Source organism: Mauremys mutica, chromosome 2 (genome assembly GCF_020497125.1).
Source record: "Mauremys mutica isolate MM-2020 ecotype Southern chromosome 2, ASM2049712v1, whole genome shotgun sequence".
Taxonomy (NCBI): Eukaryota; Metazoa; Chordata; order Testudines; family Geoemydidae; genus Mauremys; species Mauremys mutica.
This window is the reverse complement of record NC_059073.1, coordinates 251563875-251582705: the sequence shown is the minus strand read 5'-3', so window position 1 is coordinate 251582705 and position 18831 is coordinate 251563875. Positions and strand designations below refer to the sequence as shown.

The following is an 18831-nucleotide window of genomic DNA, read 5'->3' as shown; positions in this document are numbered from 1 at the left end:
CACATTAGGTGCTTGTCTGTAGATACCAGTACATGCTCTTAAAATTTTAAACTAATTTAATCTAATGTCTGTTGTCTGGTTGCAAAAATAGAACTCTACTCCTCTGTCCTCCAGATCAAATTCAGGTTTTTTTTTCTTATCTTGAGTAAACAACTCCTGTCCAGAATTCTGCATTTCTCCTTGTCTGAGATCTAAATACTGTTTATAAGTATTTGACGAAGATATATTGTGCCTATCTGTGCCTAATGATGCATTAACCAGAGTAAATGATGAGTGGCAGTTTAATCAATCCAGTATCTTCAGTAACCAACAAGGGCATATGGAAGATAATTTTTTAATCTCCTTCTTTTCAAACTGACTGAATACAACTAGGGATGGATCTGAACTGTGTCTGTTGTTTTCCTTTATTCTCTAGAGGTAAAGAAAAATCTTTGCATAAGGTATTCAATCTTTGAGAAGTAGAATCAGAAAATAATGGTGTATTATAAAAGCTTTCTTTCTGAATAAATCTGATCATATCCTATTGCTTTTAAAATAAAATTATTGCATTATTCAGTAGTGGCCTATCCATTCTGAACTTAGTAAAGAATGTGATCTCTGCTGGTGATCTTTACCGAGTGGTATCTGCAAATATTCAGTGAGACATTCTCTGGCTTACCTGAAAACATGCAATCTGTTTTCATTAGGAGACTTTCTTCCAGACACACTTCTCACAGCATACACAGACACCTAAAATTAAATGCTGTTCCCTAAATAAATAATCATCATCATGAATAAGAAAAAAAACAATGTTTAATGATTATGTTCTAAACGCTCGACTTCTGAGAACAAAGTTAAATTAAAGGTTAAGGTTGGGACTTCCAAAGATGACTATAGGACACAACTTGGATTTGAAAGGAATGGTAGTAACGTGGTTAAATCCTCTAGTTGCCTTTGAGAAAGCTTAACGCTTATGTAAAATATGTACAACTCCACATAAAGCTGTTGGAGAGACAGATTTTGTTAAAATGATCTCTCATGTGAATGTGCACAAAGGAGTGTGTATATCTATATTGCATATATGTAATGCGTGTGCAAGGACAAGAATAAGTACATTTAGAAAAAAATGTAATTGAAATAAACACAATTAAAATGTTTTATGAAATCATGCATCCCACTGATACTTAAGAGGGTTTTTAGCTCTTGAACATCAAATCTTGGAGAAGATGCAAATCTCTCATAGAGCACAGGGAAGAGAAGCAGATGAGGGTATGTAGCTTTCCCTGGGGATGCACAAATGCCTGAACCAACTGACAAAGCCAGACCCTGGGGAACTACAGAAGCTTGTCTCAGTCTGAGAGATTTTCTCTGCTGCTGCCCCTCTTCCTCCTGCAACCAATCTACATCTTTTTCAAAGCTGCTGTGGGGCCTTACTTAAGATGCCCAAGGTTTTGACCCTAGGTGAATGGATCCTTTTTATATATTATCAGTGTGACACCTAAGCAGAAATTGTTTCTTGAAAAAATGTTTGAAAAAGAGACATATTTAAAGGTATAGATTGGTTTTCAACACATTCATCCATTCAGTTGTCATGATGTCATGATGTTGTAATACTGGTGATAGAGACAAGTGTTTAATGTATTAATTATTTAATCTCAAGAAAAGCTAATATTGTATACTTTTTTTTTTAATAGGGGAGTGGGTTGTATCTTTGTAGAAATGATTCAAGGAGTTGCTGCTTTTCCTGGAATGAAAGACATTCAAGACCAACTTGAAAGAATATTTCTGGTGAGTTCTTTATTTCTGGATTAATGTGTATATACACAATATGCTACCTTACAAATGTGAGTAATAAAATATGGCTATTGAAACCCCAGGGAGCTATTCTATTTGTAGTGTTTACTTTTCTCTATTGGAGCACTGGTGTAAAACACCCGGCCTGAAGCCAGATCCAATCTGCCTGGATATATTTTTGAGACTTGCATGACTTATTCAGATTCTGCAGAATCCAAACTTTCATTTAAAAAAGATGTTTCCAGCTCTCCTGGCTAGAAAAGCTTCCAAATGTGAATCCAGTAAAAAAAAAAAGAAAAAAAGATGCTGTGTTGCTATTCTGAATCTGCAAACAGTCTAAAATAATGACTCACAGATGCCCCCGTTAATATTATTGTGCTATTTTAACGTTAACATTAATTCTTTTATTGATGATTATTTTATGTGACGGAATAGGCCATGGTGTAGGAGTGAAGCCCATGAAGATTGGGTGAGAATTGAGATTTACTGCAGGGATGGAAATGCAGCGGGAATACAAAGACTGAGAAGGAACATAAGGATGGCAGAAATAGTGGTGATAAAGTTTGTGTGTGTTTCCCACTGACTGATGCTTTATTCAACAATAAAGTACTTAACAAATAACGATAACTGACAGAGCAGAGAGAAGTGCAGTACTCAACTCCCACCACTGCAGCTTGATTGGTCCATTCATGAGCTGCATGGACAGCTCTTTGGCTTAATGGCACCTCCACAATTGGGAAGCCCAGTTCATAGTGCTCCTCCGAGGATCTGCTACCATTCGTGCCTGTTTTCTTTCCCCACCGGCCCTCACTCTCGGATTGTTTTCTTATTTTCCTGTTTCTACTGCTAGATTTCCCATTTTGCTCTGGGTTTTGGCCAGTTCTCTTTTAAGAGGCTAGGGAGAATGTCGTTCACTTCACAGATCAGTAGTAAGCTATGTGAGGTTTTTTCTCCTTCAGAGCCCTCAGGAGCTTTGCAGTTGTTTAGCAGGTGCCCAGTGCTGATCAACTGAGGTGGCCAATACAGTCCCAAATGCTGGCCTGGTTGGCTTCTGATTGGACCATTGTTGTTTGTTATATGGCAAGCAGGGGAGGCCTCAGAAAGAAGCACCTTTCACCTCAGCCCTAGCACAAAAAAGGGAGCTCTGGGGCTTGCTTGGTCCTGATGCCTGGGTGGATTTAGCAGGAGGGGTTGAGTGGTAGCCTTCTCTGAAAGATTGCTCTGGCTTTACAGCTATTTGTTTGTGAGCTGTACTAGATCTTCCCAGTTTAGTTTCTGTGGGAAAGAGCTGCCTGGCAGTTCTTCTCCTTGTTCTGTTACATCATAGCTAGTAAAAGGTCTGGCCTTCCTTCTAAACAAATCTGTTTGGTGTTCTATTCACTGTGATGCCTGGGCAATTAATATTTGACACTTGCTATACTGAGGTACGGTTCAGCTCTGAAAATCAGCTCTAAGAATGGCAGCATGTAGAGCTCCTTGTTTGTTTGTCCCTCAATGATTTCTACATCAGTTTCTCAGTCTTCGAGCAAAACATGCTTTTCTAAATGTCAGAGCTGCAAACTCAATGTAGGATGTGAAAGTCACATTATGTTCTTTCTTCCTTGTCAAAACACCTGCGCAGTGATACCCACTGCAGCTGCTTCTGTGCTGTCTGAATGAGCTCTCCCCTGACATCTAGTGATGCGCTGGGAGAAAAGACTTCAGGAGCAGATTGTGTTTGCATAGACACACCTACTTTGCCTAGGTGCGCAGCAGATGGAGCTGCTTTGCCAAAATGATAGATTTTTGGCTCATTTTGGGTTACAAATCACTCTAGTATTTGAATGCAGGGGTAATGAAATGCTGTTATCCTTATTGTATGGTAAAGGACAGCAGAACTGTGCTTAGAATGCCCTGATTGAGTGGGACATCCTAAACTGAACCTCACTTGCTAAGTAGGGGACAGGAGATGCCAGCTCCCAGTGAAGAGAAGGTGGGAATAGGTTTCCCTACTTGGTCGTGTGGACTCTGCCTAAATAGTCCTAGACACCATTTGATCTGTTCCTCTCTAGTATTTTATGGCAAAGCTGATTAGACTTAATTGAGAGTCTTTGTTTTCTGGTTGGTGATTCCTAGAGCTGAGATCACTGTAGAGCAGATTTAGGGGCTAAGCTTTAGACTTTGTGTGAGGACAGTAGAAGACACCACAGAGATTGCACTGGCTGTGAGGCTCCCTGCTGAAATCACTAAGTGCTGGTTTAAGTGATTGAACCTCAGAAAGTGGCATTGCAGGAGCAGTGGCAGCAGAAAAATTGCTCAAACTCCAGCCCCCTCCCCAGCAGTGGGAGGTGAACCCACGTGGGTGCACCTCAGAACTCTGGGTATTCACTAACTGTGAATGGGGTGCAGTTGAGGGAGAGGGGAGCGAAGTGTTACAGGGAAAAGTCACAACACAATACAAATGTGTTCCTGCAAGATGGGAAACTGAGACAAAGGACACTACCCAATGCACTGTGGGGTCTGGTTTGCTTATGGTTACATGTTTTTTAAATGTGGTTGTGGTATTTTCCCAAATTAATGCTGAGTTCTCTTTCCCATTTCATAAGAGTTCTCTTTTGTTATACACAGACTCAGTGCTTGTGAGTGGGAAAGTATTGCCTTTTAGAGGCGCTCAGAGGTGGTGTTAAGTTTTCCCAGATTACTGGATGGGGGCTCAAACTGGTCCTGTTTTGTATTGTTAAGAGGAACCCCTAGATATTGAGCCTGGCCCTTGTTGCTGCTGTCTACACTTGGCAGAAAGGTTGCATGTATTTAATTGTAATGTATTGTCAATCAACTTCTGTTTAATACACTAGCAAGTATTGGGTAATTTTAAAATCTCTGCTTTATTAAATTTGTGCACTACTCATTAGGAGTGTGGAATGCAATTCCACCTCCTTTTTTTCTCTCCTCTCCTGTTTTACAAACAGGTGAGACTTTTAAACATAGATCATGTTAAACACATACTCAGATTTTTGAAAGTATTATTGACATTGTACAATATTGTATTTTGTTGAAATTAAAAGACTTTTAAAAATATAAATTATTGCTACATTTGACAGGGTCAGTATAAGCATGTATATATCTGTAGAATTTTTGAAACATTAAGGTCATTCTAAAGCTGATTTTTTGTTTTTGTTTAATTTCTTTGGGGGGGGGGAAGGTTGTTTGGTAAAATACCAAAATCTACCAACCACCATATAAATTAATGGCCTCCAAATTTTCGTTTAGAAGAAAAATGTTTTAAATTGTTGCTGCAAATAACAAGTTCAGCCTTTCAAATAACGGGATAATTTTTGACCTGGTCTCTTTAGGTCAGACTGATCTTGTACAAATTTTAAAAGAATAAAAAGAAGCTTTTGGACTGAGACTTTTATGGCATGTGGTTAACCAGAGTTAATTCTTAAATCCTAATTAAAATCCCCTTGAAATACGGGTTTGTAAAGGAAACTTCTAGCCATCCATAATTAAAGTGCCTCTTTAATATACCGTTTTCATAATTAAGAATTTAAGAAGTTATCTATTTAAAAGTTATAAAACAAGGGATTATTCTTGTTCCCTTTGTTTCTGAACAGAAGGATTAAATTCATTCATTCTCCAGTGAATTGTGTACACTAAGGTGGTTAATAACTTTGAAGTGCAAAATTAATCAGGTTGCTATTTAAGATAACTAATACAATTAACTCCCACATACTGAGTCCTTATAACAGCTATGAAATACAGATCAGACAGCCAAAGTTGTATTTTCTGCAGAGACAAGGTGGTGAGGTAATATCTTTTATTGGACCAATGTCTGTTTGTGGGAGAGAATTTTAGTTCACATTTTTCACTTCTTCAACAGTGGATGGTTTCATGCAATATTGTAGTGTTCTGAAAGCAGATATATACAATACAATATGCCATTCCCATTGATCTTTTAGTTCCGCAGTGTTCTGAGGTCAGGTATTTTAAAACATACCTCTTGCAATATAAAAAAAATAGATCAGTAAGATTCATTATTCTATACTAGGAGTTGAAATATGATTGAATTTCTTTCTCTTACAAACTGTTGTATTTTGGAAGGAAAGGCACTGATTAATATTTAGGAATAATATTTAGGACAACTAAATGTAATGTAATGTGAACAGAGTGAGCCTGTGAACAGCAGTTCCATGCACTTCTCAAATAGCTGGCTCTAAATCTATTTTCCATTATTATGTAAATGTAATTAAAATACGTGGTACCTTAATTTTCCACAGATTATCAAGTGCACAATAAAGAGCATATTCTCTAAGTGCTCTTCCATTTCTCCTCCTTATCAAGAGTAGAATACATCCCCAAACCTGTATTTCTGTTCATTTATGCTTATGTTTAGTTGTTTACATTTATCAGGGGTTTAATGAAACTGCTATGTTTAATGGACTAGGAAAAGAGGTTGATCTTCTAATTACACTTCATGCATTATTCTGTTCATTGATTTTCCTTTTGGTTGTTTTTTAACAAGAGCACTTCATTTGGACTGTTTTTACATATTATGCTTATTTTAAACAACTTCAGGAGCCAAAGTCAAGTCCAGTACTGTAGCAGGGCTGAACACTGGTAGGGGTGCATAAACTTGGATTTAATTTCAGATGGGGGCCTGATTTAGTAGTAATCAATATACTGTGAACTGAAAGTTGCAAATTACCATTTTAAAGTACACATGACTTGTGCCCCAGTAATCACTTTGTGGTGGATTTGTTTTACTCATTCAGACACTAGAACTTATGGAGAATTTTGCTTAAAGAACTATGTGCTTATTAAGTAAAATGGAGGAGTACTTGTCACGGAGCTACAAGTTCAGTGCTACGCCCCAGCTTTGGAAGAGTTTCAAGGAGGACCCGTTCAGTGTGCCAGACCCTCCTAGGTATCTCACTCTTCCTCCAGCATAAGCCACACGGTTTCACCACTTCAGACTGAACCTTTGGACCTTCCGCACTCCTGTTTCACACCGTGAGTTCTGTTCAGTGAGTCCCACTGAGACAGACCCCTAAGGGAGACTCCTACAATCTTAGGGAGCAATGCACCTCCGAAAGCATCCGCAGCTAGCGTTTTCAAACAGTAGGGTTTATTAGTCGATTGGAACACAGCATAGGAAGTCCTTGGTTAGCTCAGAGAAATGAAGGTTACAGCATAGTCCCTTCTGGGTAACCAGAGCCCAGCCAAGCATTAGAGGGGTAGCCGTGTTAGTCTGGTTCTGTAGAAGCAGCAAAGAATCCTGTGGCACCTTATAGACTAACAGACATTTTGCAGCATGAGCTTTCGTGGGTGAATACCCACTTCTTCGGATGCCAAGCATTGTTCAAGATCTGTCTCCCTGTCCATCTGATCTCCTTTGTCACACTCCCAGGTGTGTGCTCTGACTGCTTCCCACATACTTCCATCTCATACCCTCCTTCCCCAGTCCTTAGTACCCAAGCTGGGAAGATGCGGCTCAGCACCCCTGCTGAGAGGCAACAAAGCCTCTCTCTCTCTCTCTGGGTCGTTTGTTGCTAGGTCTCAATGTCCTGATGATTGGATTTGCCATTGTCTTCTCAGATTTCAGAGTAGTAGCCTTGTTAGTCTGTATCCGCAAAAAGAACAGGAGTACTTGTGGCACCTTAGAGACTAACAAATTTATTGTAGCATAAGCTTTTGTGGGCTTCTGTATTTTCCACTACATGCATCTGATGAAGTGGGCTGTAGCCCACGAAAGCTTATGCTACAATAAATTTGTTAGTCTCTAAGGTGCCACAAGTACTCCTGTTCTTTTTGTCTTCTCAGATGCTCCACTCATATGGGAGTTAAGGCCCAGACAGCTAGGTGACACTCATATCCGTGTCTTAGCCTGCCCCGAGAGCAGACAGACCTTTTCCCCCCTAACTAGGTAACAATTGATGCATATAGGGGAAACTGAGGCACATGCAGGTTTCATAAAAATATTACAAAAAATTCCCACCTCTTCACAGAACTCGACCACAAAGATCATCTCAGTGTTTCCATTTGCAAAAAGAACATATGTTCAACAAACATCTCAGCTGCTATGTAGTTTTGATTTAGTCAGTGGACTGTTAGTACTTTACTCTCACTTTCTCATCCCTACATATCAGTAACTTGAGGACTCTCTCAAAGCAAACTCTTCACCAAAAAGGGTGCAGATAGGTGCAGATGTGCTTTTGACTCTTTAATATTATAATCCTATAAGATATAATCAACCAGTCCTCATCCTCGGAGCATGAACTGAATTCCTGCAGTCATCAGGATTTCCTCCTTTTCCCCCATGTGCAGCACTGCACAATTGGCTAGGTGCATCATGATTTTTTTATTTTGCCTGTCTCTGAGGCATTACATACTGGCCTACACTAAGTGCAAGATACTAGACTTGTTGCACCAGTAGTCTGATCTGGTATGACAAATCCAACATTCCTATATACTCACGTAATACACACACAAGAAAATATGAAGCTTAGTCAGCTACTGAAGGATTCTCCAAGCAGAGGGGGAGCTTCAGGTGGCATTCAGTCAGGCTGTGCCAGTGGTGTGATTAAGAAAAAAAAATGACATGGTCTGGTTGTGCCTTTACTCCAGCAAAGAAACAACTCCTTGGGCTTTTGGGAATCATTATAAATTAGCTTAAGACTGCATAAGATTACAGTGAGAAGTAGCATGGCATCTAGACAGCCCAGGAACAGCGGTGTACAAAGGGAAACTGTGCATTCCCTCTCCTAAGCTGCACTGAAAGATCGGGCCTGGATAGCTTAATATCTATGTTTCCACCATCAGCATTCATATGCCTAAACTAGGCCAGGTTTGACTCCTGTGCTATCTGTTCTGTGCCAGTTTTGTTTTTTTGTTAGAGGGAGAAGTAGCTAGGTGTAGTTTTTGCCTTTATCTCACTAAACCAAGATTCTGGGAGTTACTAGAGAGCAGAAGGAATTTACCCCATGCTCTTAAATCTTCTTTTTTGGAAAATACGCAACATGTGAACTGCACTTTTTTAGTCTTTGTGCTACACTCAGGGTACGTCTACACTACGGGATTATTCCGAATTTACATAAACCGGTTTAGCAAAACAGATTGTATAAAATCGAGTGCGCGCGGCCACACTAAACACATTAAATCGGTGGTGTGCGTCCACGGTCCGAGGCTAGCGTCGATTTCTGGAGCGTTGCACTGTGGGTAGCTATTCCGTAGCTATCCCATAGTTCCCGCAGCCTCCCCCGCCCCTTGGAATTTCCGGGTTGAGATCCCAGTGCCTGATGGGGCAAAAATCATTGTCGCGGGTGGTTCTGAGTAAATGTCGTCAGTCACTCCTTCCTCTGGGAAAGCAACGGCAGACAAGCATTTCGCGCCTTTTTTCCCTGGATTGCCCTGGCAGATGCCATAGCATGGCAATCATGGAGCCTGTTTTGCCTTTTGTGACTGTCACCGTATGTGTACTAGATGCCGCTGACAGAGGCGATTCAGCAGCGCTACACAGCAGCATGCTTTTGCTTTTGCATGACAGCAGAGATGGTTACCAGCCATACTGTACCATCTACCATACCATAAATTGGTAATAAGATGATCATGGTTACCAGTCCTTTTGCACTGCACCATTTGCTGCTGTCATAAGTGCCCCTGGCTGCTCTTAGCCAGGGGCGCAAAAGCCAAAATTGGGAATGACTCCCTGAGTCAATCCCTCCTTTTTGGTATCTAAAAATAGAATCAGTCCTGCCTAGAATATGGGCAAGTGTACTAGAGAACCACTGTATCATAGAACCAGAGAGCACAGCTGCTCTGTGTCAGATCCTGCAGAAATTATGAGCTGTATGCTATTCACAGGGGGTGCTCCTGCAACAACCCCACCTGTTGATTCCGTTCTTCCCCCAGCCTTCCTGGGCTACCGTAGCATTGTCCCCCCACTTGTGTGATGAAGTAATAAAGAATGCAGGAATAAGACACAGTGACTTGTTAGTGAGAAATGAGTGGAAGACAGCCTCCAGCTGCTATGATAGTCCAGACAGGACATTAAGCAGTGTGGAGGAGAGGAGCCCAGCATCGCGCTGCTAGTCCAGGGGCAATTGAATCTTTTCTTTACACATGAAGGGTGGGGGCTGATGGAGCTCAGCCCCCTGTTGCTATGATGAAGACGGTTACCAGCCATACTGCACCATCTACCAGGAAAAATTAGGAGCAGGCGCCCTTGATCGACCTAACTGATGCTAGTCGGCATGGTTACCAGTCCTTTTGCACTGCCCCATGTGCCAATAGGCTGATGATGACGATGGATATCAGCCATATTGTACCATCAGCCACCCATGGCGGGGGGGGGGAGTGAGGATGTTGGTGTTGAGTGCTGCAGCATCGCGTCTATCTGCAGCATTCAGTAAAGATAGGGTGAGATGTAAAAGAGTCAAGAGAGGATTGTTTTCCCTTTCACTTCTGGGGGTGGGTGGGGGGGTGCGTAAATTGCCGAGCTATGCCCTGACCCACCGCGGACACTATGTTTGACCCTAGAAGCATTTGGAGCTCAGCCAAGAATGCAAATGCTTTTCGGAGACTGCAGGAACTGTGGGATAGCTTGAGTCCTCCAGTCCATGAGCGTCCATTTGATTCTTTGGCTTTCCGTTACGCTTGTCACGCAGCAGTGCGCTGAGTCCCTGCTATGGCGTCTGTCTGGAGAATTTTTAAAAATGATTTTGAATTTTGTCTTCTGTAACGGAGCGCTGATAGAACAGATTTGCCTGCCCTTACAGCAATCACATCCGCATGGTCCATGCTGGAGCTCTTTCTTTATTTTGATTTTTAACTGCATCGCCACACGTGCTGATCGGAGCTCCACGCTAGGCAAACAGGAAATATTCAAAAGTTTGCGGGGCTTTTCCTGTCTACCTGGCCACTGCATCCGAGTTCAGATTGCTGTCCAAAGCGGTCAGTGGTGCACTGTGGGATACCACCCGGAGGCCAATACCGTCGATCTGCGGCCACACTAACCCTAATCCAATATGGTAATTCCGATACTAGCGCTACTCCTCTCATTAGGGAGGAGTACAGAAATCGATTTAAAGAGCCCTTTATATCGATATAAAGGGCCTCTCAGTGTGGACGGGTGTGGCGTTAAATCGGTTTTATGCTCCTAAAACCGGTTTAAATGCTTAGTGTAGACCAGGCCTCAGAGTGTGGCTACACTGCTGCCATAGGTGTGATTGTAGCTCAGATAGGCATACCTGCACTAGTTTTAATCTAGCTAGGATGGCTGAAAATAGCAGTGAAGTTGTGCAAGCCCATCTGGAGCCCTGGGTACATACTCATGTTGGTAGACCACACGGGTCTGTGCCACAGCATCTTCACTGATGTTTTTAGCTCTGCTAGCTGGATTAAGGCTAGCATGGGTATGCCTAGCTGAGCTGCAATCAGACCTCCGATTTCAGTACAGACATACTCTCAGAACTACTTTCCACCATAGGGATGATACAAAGACAGGTCTTCTGATACTGTACAGATTCCCTGCACAAGCAGGGTAGCAAAAATCAAAATGCTGCTCTGACTATAAATGCAGACTCACTGTGCAGATGTGGCTGTGGAATGAATAAGCTGGTTTATTCATGACAGTTCAGGTAATATGACACAGCTGGGAAGCTAGTTCACAGCCAGAACCCTCTCTCTTCACTGACATGCATGCCACAAAATACTGCAAACCCCTCCCTGATTTTGAATGATACTACTCTGCTGTGTTCCAGCATGCATGATATTAAAAATAATAATGAAAAGGAAACTATACCCATTTTGTTCATCCGAGAAGCATGAATCCAAAAGATGATGCAAAAAAACCATAAATTTCTGCATGTATTTTTAATGCAAGATTTGTCCTGTGTTTGAACTTTCAGTGCTGGATATGAAAAATAGTCTTTTCCTTTAAAATAGCATGAAATTTGAGTAGGTGTGGGGGAATGTATGTGTATGTGTGTTTGGTCAGAAGTGGGTAAGAACTAACTGCAAGGAGTATGTTACCTGTGTAATGTTGCATGCTAGCATTTGCACCGAGACCTTAATGTTAACAGGCATTTGTGAAGCCATTGAGCTATCTCATTGTGGTTCCACATCTTCATATCAGTTATATCATATGAAGCCTGGAATAACTTTTTTCAGCAGACCCAGTGCTCATTCAGTCAAGTGTTGGGCCAGAAATATCTGTTGTTGTAGCACACTGTGCTACGAACACCTCTTTTGGAGCAATAATGCTGAATCCACTGGGTGAATATTTTATCTATTATTTGTTTGACACTTACCTATATAATGCACACTGTTTGCCCAAGTTCATCAAAGTCTCCTCTTTCCTCACTATTTTTAATGCATGCTTTTCTACTACTTCTAACAACTTTGGTTCCCAAATACAGCTTGTTTGGATCAGGTGGAACACATTTGGTTGTGAGGCAGAAGTTGGATTTAGGTTTTGACCTTGTGTGTTTCTGAGGAGGAAATTACTCTCTTCTTTGAGCTTCTAGTCCTTAATAACACACATCCTTGTAAAATCTTTAGACTCTTATTCTTTATTTTGGATACAAATATATCATTTAAAACCAAACAGAATAGAATATATTATAGAAAATAACTATGTACTGGCAAGGATGTAGACTAGATAATCTAAAAGTGTTCTTTTTCTAATGTCTGTAATCACAGGATAGTTTTTTTTTAAGAGGGTAAAGAGATGCATTTGGAAGTTGGTAATATGGGCAGTTGTTTTCTGTATGTGTCTTTTGAAACTGTTCTTGGTGCTTAGATCTAAATAATAAAATTTCAGGAACTGAGAAAATAGTCATGGCTGGCACTGATTTCACTTCCCTTGAATATGTTTCATCTCTTGTGAGTTGCTTTTGATTTGTGAATTTTCCTTTTTTGCCAGGCCTGGCTCCAGGTTTTTTGTACCTCTTTCTCTCTGTGGTACTGAATATTTAGAAGGAGAATGCCTCTAATCCCTTTCAATGGGCAGCTTCCCTCTTAATCTTATATAGTACAGAGGACAAGAACCTTGATAGGAAGGGGTCTCCCCCTTCCCCCTGCCAGGGGAACATACAGTCTTCCCTGAAGGGCAGTGTTCCCTTTCACCTTCTCCCCCCAACAACTTCCCTCCCCCGCCGAGAACAAAAAACAATTTTCAAGAGTAACCAAAGCTATAATTAAAAAGGGATCAGAAAGTTGAGCTCTCCTCCCCACATTGTGTAAGTAGAATGAATAAAAAATAAGTAATATACTGTGTCAGTTAGCCTATAGGCTTCATGCAGCCATAGAGTGTGCATAACTGCCCTTTCAGTTACTTTCTCTGATTGCAGAACAGCCATTGAAGTAATCACCAGCACCTCAACCGCTGCATAACTAGTGACGTCAATACAGGGGCAGCTCCAGGCACCAGCGCGCCAAATGCGTGCTTGAGGTGGCAAGCCGCTGGGGGCGCTCTGCTTGTCGCTGCGAGAGCGGTAGGCAAGTTGCCTTCGGCGGCATGCCTGCAGAGGTCCGCTGGTCCCGCGGCTTCGGTGGACCTCCCGCAGGCGTGCCACCGAATCTGTGGGACAGGGGACTTCCCACAGGCAAGCCGCCGAAGGCAGCCTGCCTGCCGTGCTTGGGGCGGCAAAATACCTAGAGCCGCCCCTGCGTCAATAGGAATAGCATGCATGAGGGTTACTGTCATTGGGCTTTTAATTGTCATAGAGCTGCTACTCTGAAACCGTAAAGCTGTTGTGTTCACTATTGTTCAATAAACTACTATAGATCCAGGTTAGTGATATCCTGGGCCAGATCCTGCACCTTTGGAGATACACTTTCTTAACTTAAAAATTTCAGTCGATTTTCTGCATCCTTACAGTGGCAGCAGATCTTACACCAAGCTTGTCCTTTGATTGTTTTTTCTGTAGTCTTTGCTGCTGACTTGGCTGCGTGCAGGGTCTATGGATCAGCACGTCTGCCAAATATGGTCAGTGTTTACCTTATACATCTCCATGGCAGTGATAAAATTATGTGGCCGTGCAATTTTAGTAGTGAAAGGACAGACAGCATTGTGCACATTCAAGGCCACGTGATACCCTCAGATCCACACTGGGGGTCTTCAGAATTTTTGGCTATTTTATTTATTTGTGCCTGACAATGGCTCTGACTCCAAATAGAGCTTCAGTAATAGGAAACAAATTGTGTTTTGCTATCTCTTTCTTCCACCCTCCACCTCTGCCCTACCCTGTGCTCCATCTCAAAAAGAGAATTGCATGTTTGTATTGGCAGCCCCCAAAAGAAGGTATTGTCTGACCCAATGTGAGAGATTTTAGCCACTGCCGCACTAAGCTGCATGTATATCAGGTGAAACAGGAAGACCTTTAGCATGTCTAGTGAGTGAGAGTTAATATCAGTTAAGTAGAGTATCTTCTGCTTAGCATGTTTATGTGTATAGCCACTGCTCAATTGTTTAGCTACAGTGTAGCTTACAAAGAGTCCAGTTTTGTAATGGGTGTTCGTTCTATTTAGACATGCAGAAAAGACCCTGTGTGTTTTAACAATGAAGATGAACTGATAATGTGATAAAAGTGAACTGAAATGCAGATCAAAAATGGTTTGCGATCCCAGTTCATTAGCAGATGCATGTGTAGATATGAGAGAAACATTTGCACTTCCAAAGAAAACTGAAAGTCCATTGTTTTCCATTGAACTTCAATTTCATTTGCCCACCAGAAAGAAAGGACCTGACCCTATAGCTCTCACTCCTGGGTCTCACTGAATTCAATGGGGTACTTGCAAGAGTAGGGATGCAAGATTAAGCTCCAGTACGCTGTACTGTCCTAGTTTTTGCTTGACTTGAGTTCAGCCATTTGATGTTTTCCTGTAACTTTTGCAGTTATATTGCCAGCACCTCAAACACTGCAGGAAGCTGAATTCTTTTCAGGGCTCTCAGGGTTTGTGATGTTCTCAAACTCTATAAGGAAAGCACAGAATGATGAATGAGGCAGGAAAAAAGGATGAGCCAATTTGTTTTAAATGCATTTTTGTCATTTAAAATTTTTTCACACTCCATTAAGGATTTTCAACATTAAACAGTATTATTCATTAAAGCATTTCAGTTCACTTTTGCCTCTGACGCTACATCATGATTATTATCCTCTATAGCCCAAGACATACTTATTTTTCCTTCTAACAGGGAAAGATTCTGAATGGTATTAACCTGTATGCCATGTTAAAAAAAGATGTGTCCATCCTCACTATGCCAGTGTAATTGTCACCTGTGTTGTCATCACGATATGTTAAGTCAATACAATTTTGGCCAACCAAGCTAGTAAGAGGCTTATAAGTAGTCACCCTTGACTACTTATTAAGGAAATTTGCCCAGGCATGCCTAGAAAGGGGAGTGAAATAAAAGCAGACAAGTCAGAGTACCTCCGATACATACAAGGAAGACATGAATGAAACTAAACCTGCAGACTGAATACACCTGCAGTACACTTCCAACTTTGTCATAAGGTGGGAAAAGCCAGCCTGGTACTAATTCCAAACCCTTGTTCCAAATGAAAAATATACCAAGTAGTATATAATGAAAAGTGACCAGGAAAGCTCTTAGCCAGCAGCATGAGGGAGTAAAAACTTAAAAAATAAATTAATCCTCGACTCTGTTCCTGGCACTCAAGTTAGCCAATCTCACAGCCTAATGTGCCACTGTTTTGGTGTCTCCTCAATCAAAGGTACCAGTTTGTGCTCTGGGATGTCATTTTCATCCAGCCCCTGATTGTCAGAGAAATCCAAAGTGTGACTGTTACTTCAGAGACTTGGCTCATTGTCATGGATGGCAGGGCAAAAAATGAACCCTGTGAAAAGTGATTTTCTGTGTGCAAAAGAAAACAAATGAAATTGAAGTTCAATGAAAAACAATAGACTTTTAGTTTTCTTTGGAAGTGCAAATGTTTATCTCATATCTGCCATATTTTACTTGCTGAAAGAAAACTATACTATAATTATAAAGCAATATTGTTTCACTTCCAGGTTTGACTGTTGCATCTAAGGAAATGATTACAGGCTGCATTTTAAAACACGGAGGTAGGGATAAAATCAGTGTAGCTCCATTGATTTACACTCGCTGAATATCTTTGAATGCACAGTTTTTGTGAGCTGTTTTCTGTTCACACAGATGATAGAATTTCCATGTGTAAAAGCCATTATTTGTGTGCGCAGGTGACATTGCACAAAAATGTAGGAGCAAGTGATTTGTGCACATTGAAATGGAGGCTCAGTAGGGCATTTGAACATAAGTGTTTGTCTGTTAGTAGTTACGCAAAAGCCAACAATAGCCTTGTATTTACAGTGAAACAGTGTTGTGATATACAAGTTATATGTGCTTTTCCTTAATCCAGCAATAAAGTGTGGTTTTATTTGTTAATTGAGTTTTCAAAAACTGTTTTCCATCTTTTTTCTTTTATTAAAAAAGGAACAAAGCATAATACAGTGGAAACTTTCCACACCTTCTGTTTTGCTTGAATGCCAGTTGCAATTCTAATGCTAGCAGCGTAGGCAGAGGACCAGAGTGAATGCCAAAATTGTTGTTTATCATTAGACAATTTTAGATGATGATTTTGGAGACAAATTATGAAAATAAGAGAAATTTCACATCTATTTGCACAAGATTCTTGAAGGGCTTCAAGATTGATTAACTTAATTTCCCCACATTTCACACTTTCAGCGCAAAGGTCTCAGTACCATCACATAGGCCCCAATTCAGGAATGCATCACTATTCAGTACAATCAATAGGAGCTATGCACTTGTTATGAGTTGAGCAATCACTGAAGTGCTGTCTTGAATAGGGATGCACTTAAATAGATGCATAAGTGTTTCCTGAATCAGTGCCATGGAGTTTTAAAAAATGTAGGGCTCTATTCTGCAAGGTGCTGAGCACTTTCTGTAAAATGGAGTGTCCCCCACTCAGCGGCATTGATCTCAGCACCTTTCAAGACAAAATCATCAGATGATTTTAGAGAATTCTAGTATTCAAGAGCCAATGTTTAATCCAGTTTGATTAGGCCATCTGCATCTCTGGTTCATTAAAGGAAAACAGTTAAATAGCTTGGATGTTAAATTTGACCTACTTTGGAAAATTTTATAACATTCTCCTCTAGATTTAAATTTACATTTTAAGATTGTACCACATAGTCACCAAGTATTCATAATAAAAGTAAATAATCACGCATAAACAATGGCTAAGTATTGTGATACTTTTGCTCTTTACAGCAGAGCCAAGCAAAAAGTCAGGAGAAGGAGCACATGTTAACAAACAAATCTTTTCACCGTAATAAGATAAAAGTTACAACCAAAAGAGCCATGTTAAGTTTAAGCTGCATTGAAGACTTCAGAAAAATCAACACTTGCCAAATGGAAAAGGACAAAATCTGTAGAGGAAAGATATATGTTCATGTTTGTAAGGGGTACAAAGCAAAAATTTGGAGGGTAAGAAAAGTACCTGACAGAAACTTTTCATATTCATATCAGAGTGATTGGTGTTGGAACCCAGCATGCCAAAATAAAGGGGTTGTAATTAACTCTTGTTCATTGGTTTCTTCCTTTCCTATTCTTTTGAGTGCTCGTATTCTCTGATTATCTGGAATAACGGGCTGGCCTTATGAAAACTGTTTCTTGGTGGGCAGTTGCAGGAAGTAAATGTCTGTTTTACATTATTTGCTCTAACAAGGGGCAGCTGCCACAGTAGAACAGTATTTTGTCTGTCACTGTCTATTTCCAAATACTTGTAAGTAAGAAAGTTTACTGCATGTACTGTTTTTCAGAGAGTAGGTTGATCAGAATTATTCACTGTGCATTTTCTGTGCAAAACACAATTCAAATAGGTGTTGCAGAAAATTTCAAAATGTCACTGAGAGATGAAACAGATGACTGCATGAGGCAAATTGTTACAGAATAGTGTGTCATGATCTTGTAGTACAAAGGGCCATGTACTCTCGTAAATGAGGATGGCATTGATGGCATTGATGGTAATCAAAGGAAATGTTCTTTTGACGTGGTCATTCGTTGGACTGGAAAAGTACAGTTAGATTTTTATAACTTTGTCAACTGAGAAACCAGTTGGCATCCAAGACTTAAAGGAGACAAACTTTCAATTTGAATGCACCTTACTGTATGCTAAAGAGTGCCATAATGTTTTTACAACTGTACATCCTCAATTTTTAAAGAGCCTCATATTATGAACATTTTCTGTAGGTGATCTGACGGTGGGGTGTGTGTGTGTCTTTACATGTGTGTTGCAGGCTGGCCCCGTGCTCTTCTCATCAATCTGTTATGAGTGGATCCAGTCACTGGGTCCCATGCTCTTCAAAGCCACCTGGGTCTGTACCAAGTTTAGTTACTGTTTCTAGCTTTGAGTCTTTTGGACACACTGTCAGACTTGCACCCCTTGTCTGTGCCCTTCCTTGGCATGTGGGACTCTGGAGTCCAGCTGCCCTAGACCCTGAAACCAATGCCTCAGGTATCCCAATGCACCAAGTCACTTGTATATGCTTCCCCAGAGCTTAGCTGTGGCTGTGGGCACTCTGGGCTTGTAGTTTAACTCCTTCGGGGTCAGTGTGACAGAAAAAGAAGGAACACAGGCTGAGCAAAAAAATGTCTTCACCACACAATCTTTACTCTTTAAAGCATGCAGGAGTTATGGATCTTTGCAAATAACAAAGTCCTGAGACGCACTCTCCCCTACACTGATCTCAACTCCTTCTGTGAATCTGAGATTTGTCTGTATTTCAGGCTGGGCAGAGTCCCTCCTGCCCTCCTTCTCCTGCATCTGTAGTTTACAAATGGTGATGATCAGCCCCCCTCTCACATCAGCCCTGCACTTTTAGAGTCTCTGGCAGGTGCACAATAGAAACTTTTGCCGGCATGGCAATGTCAGTTGGGGCGGGAATGTTTTTGTGACATTTATATATTGGCAAAAGCCCTAGTGTAGATACTGTTATCCCAGCCAAAAAGTGCTTTTTTTCCACATGTAGCTTATTTCGCTCGGGCGACTGGTATAAACAATAAAGGGGAAAGCCCTT

At 41.0% G+C, this 18831-nt stretch overlaps 1 protein-coding gene across 3 annotated transcripts in view; it reads left to right on the top strand.

Annotated features, from left to right (window-relative positions):
- The window catches only part of CDK14 (cyclin dependent kinase 14), a 543410-nt gene that overhangs the window by 350588 nt on the left and 173991 nt on the right, over window positions 1-18831 (top strand). For all 3 annotated transcript variants that reach the window (XM_045003530.1, XM_045003531.1, XM_045003532.1), the window contains one exon: window positions 1674-1767. In XM_045003530.1, coding sequence (XP_044859465.1) covers window positions 1674-1767 — 94 coding nt within the window. The remainder of the gene's footprint in view (window positions 1-1673; window positions 1768-18831) is intronic.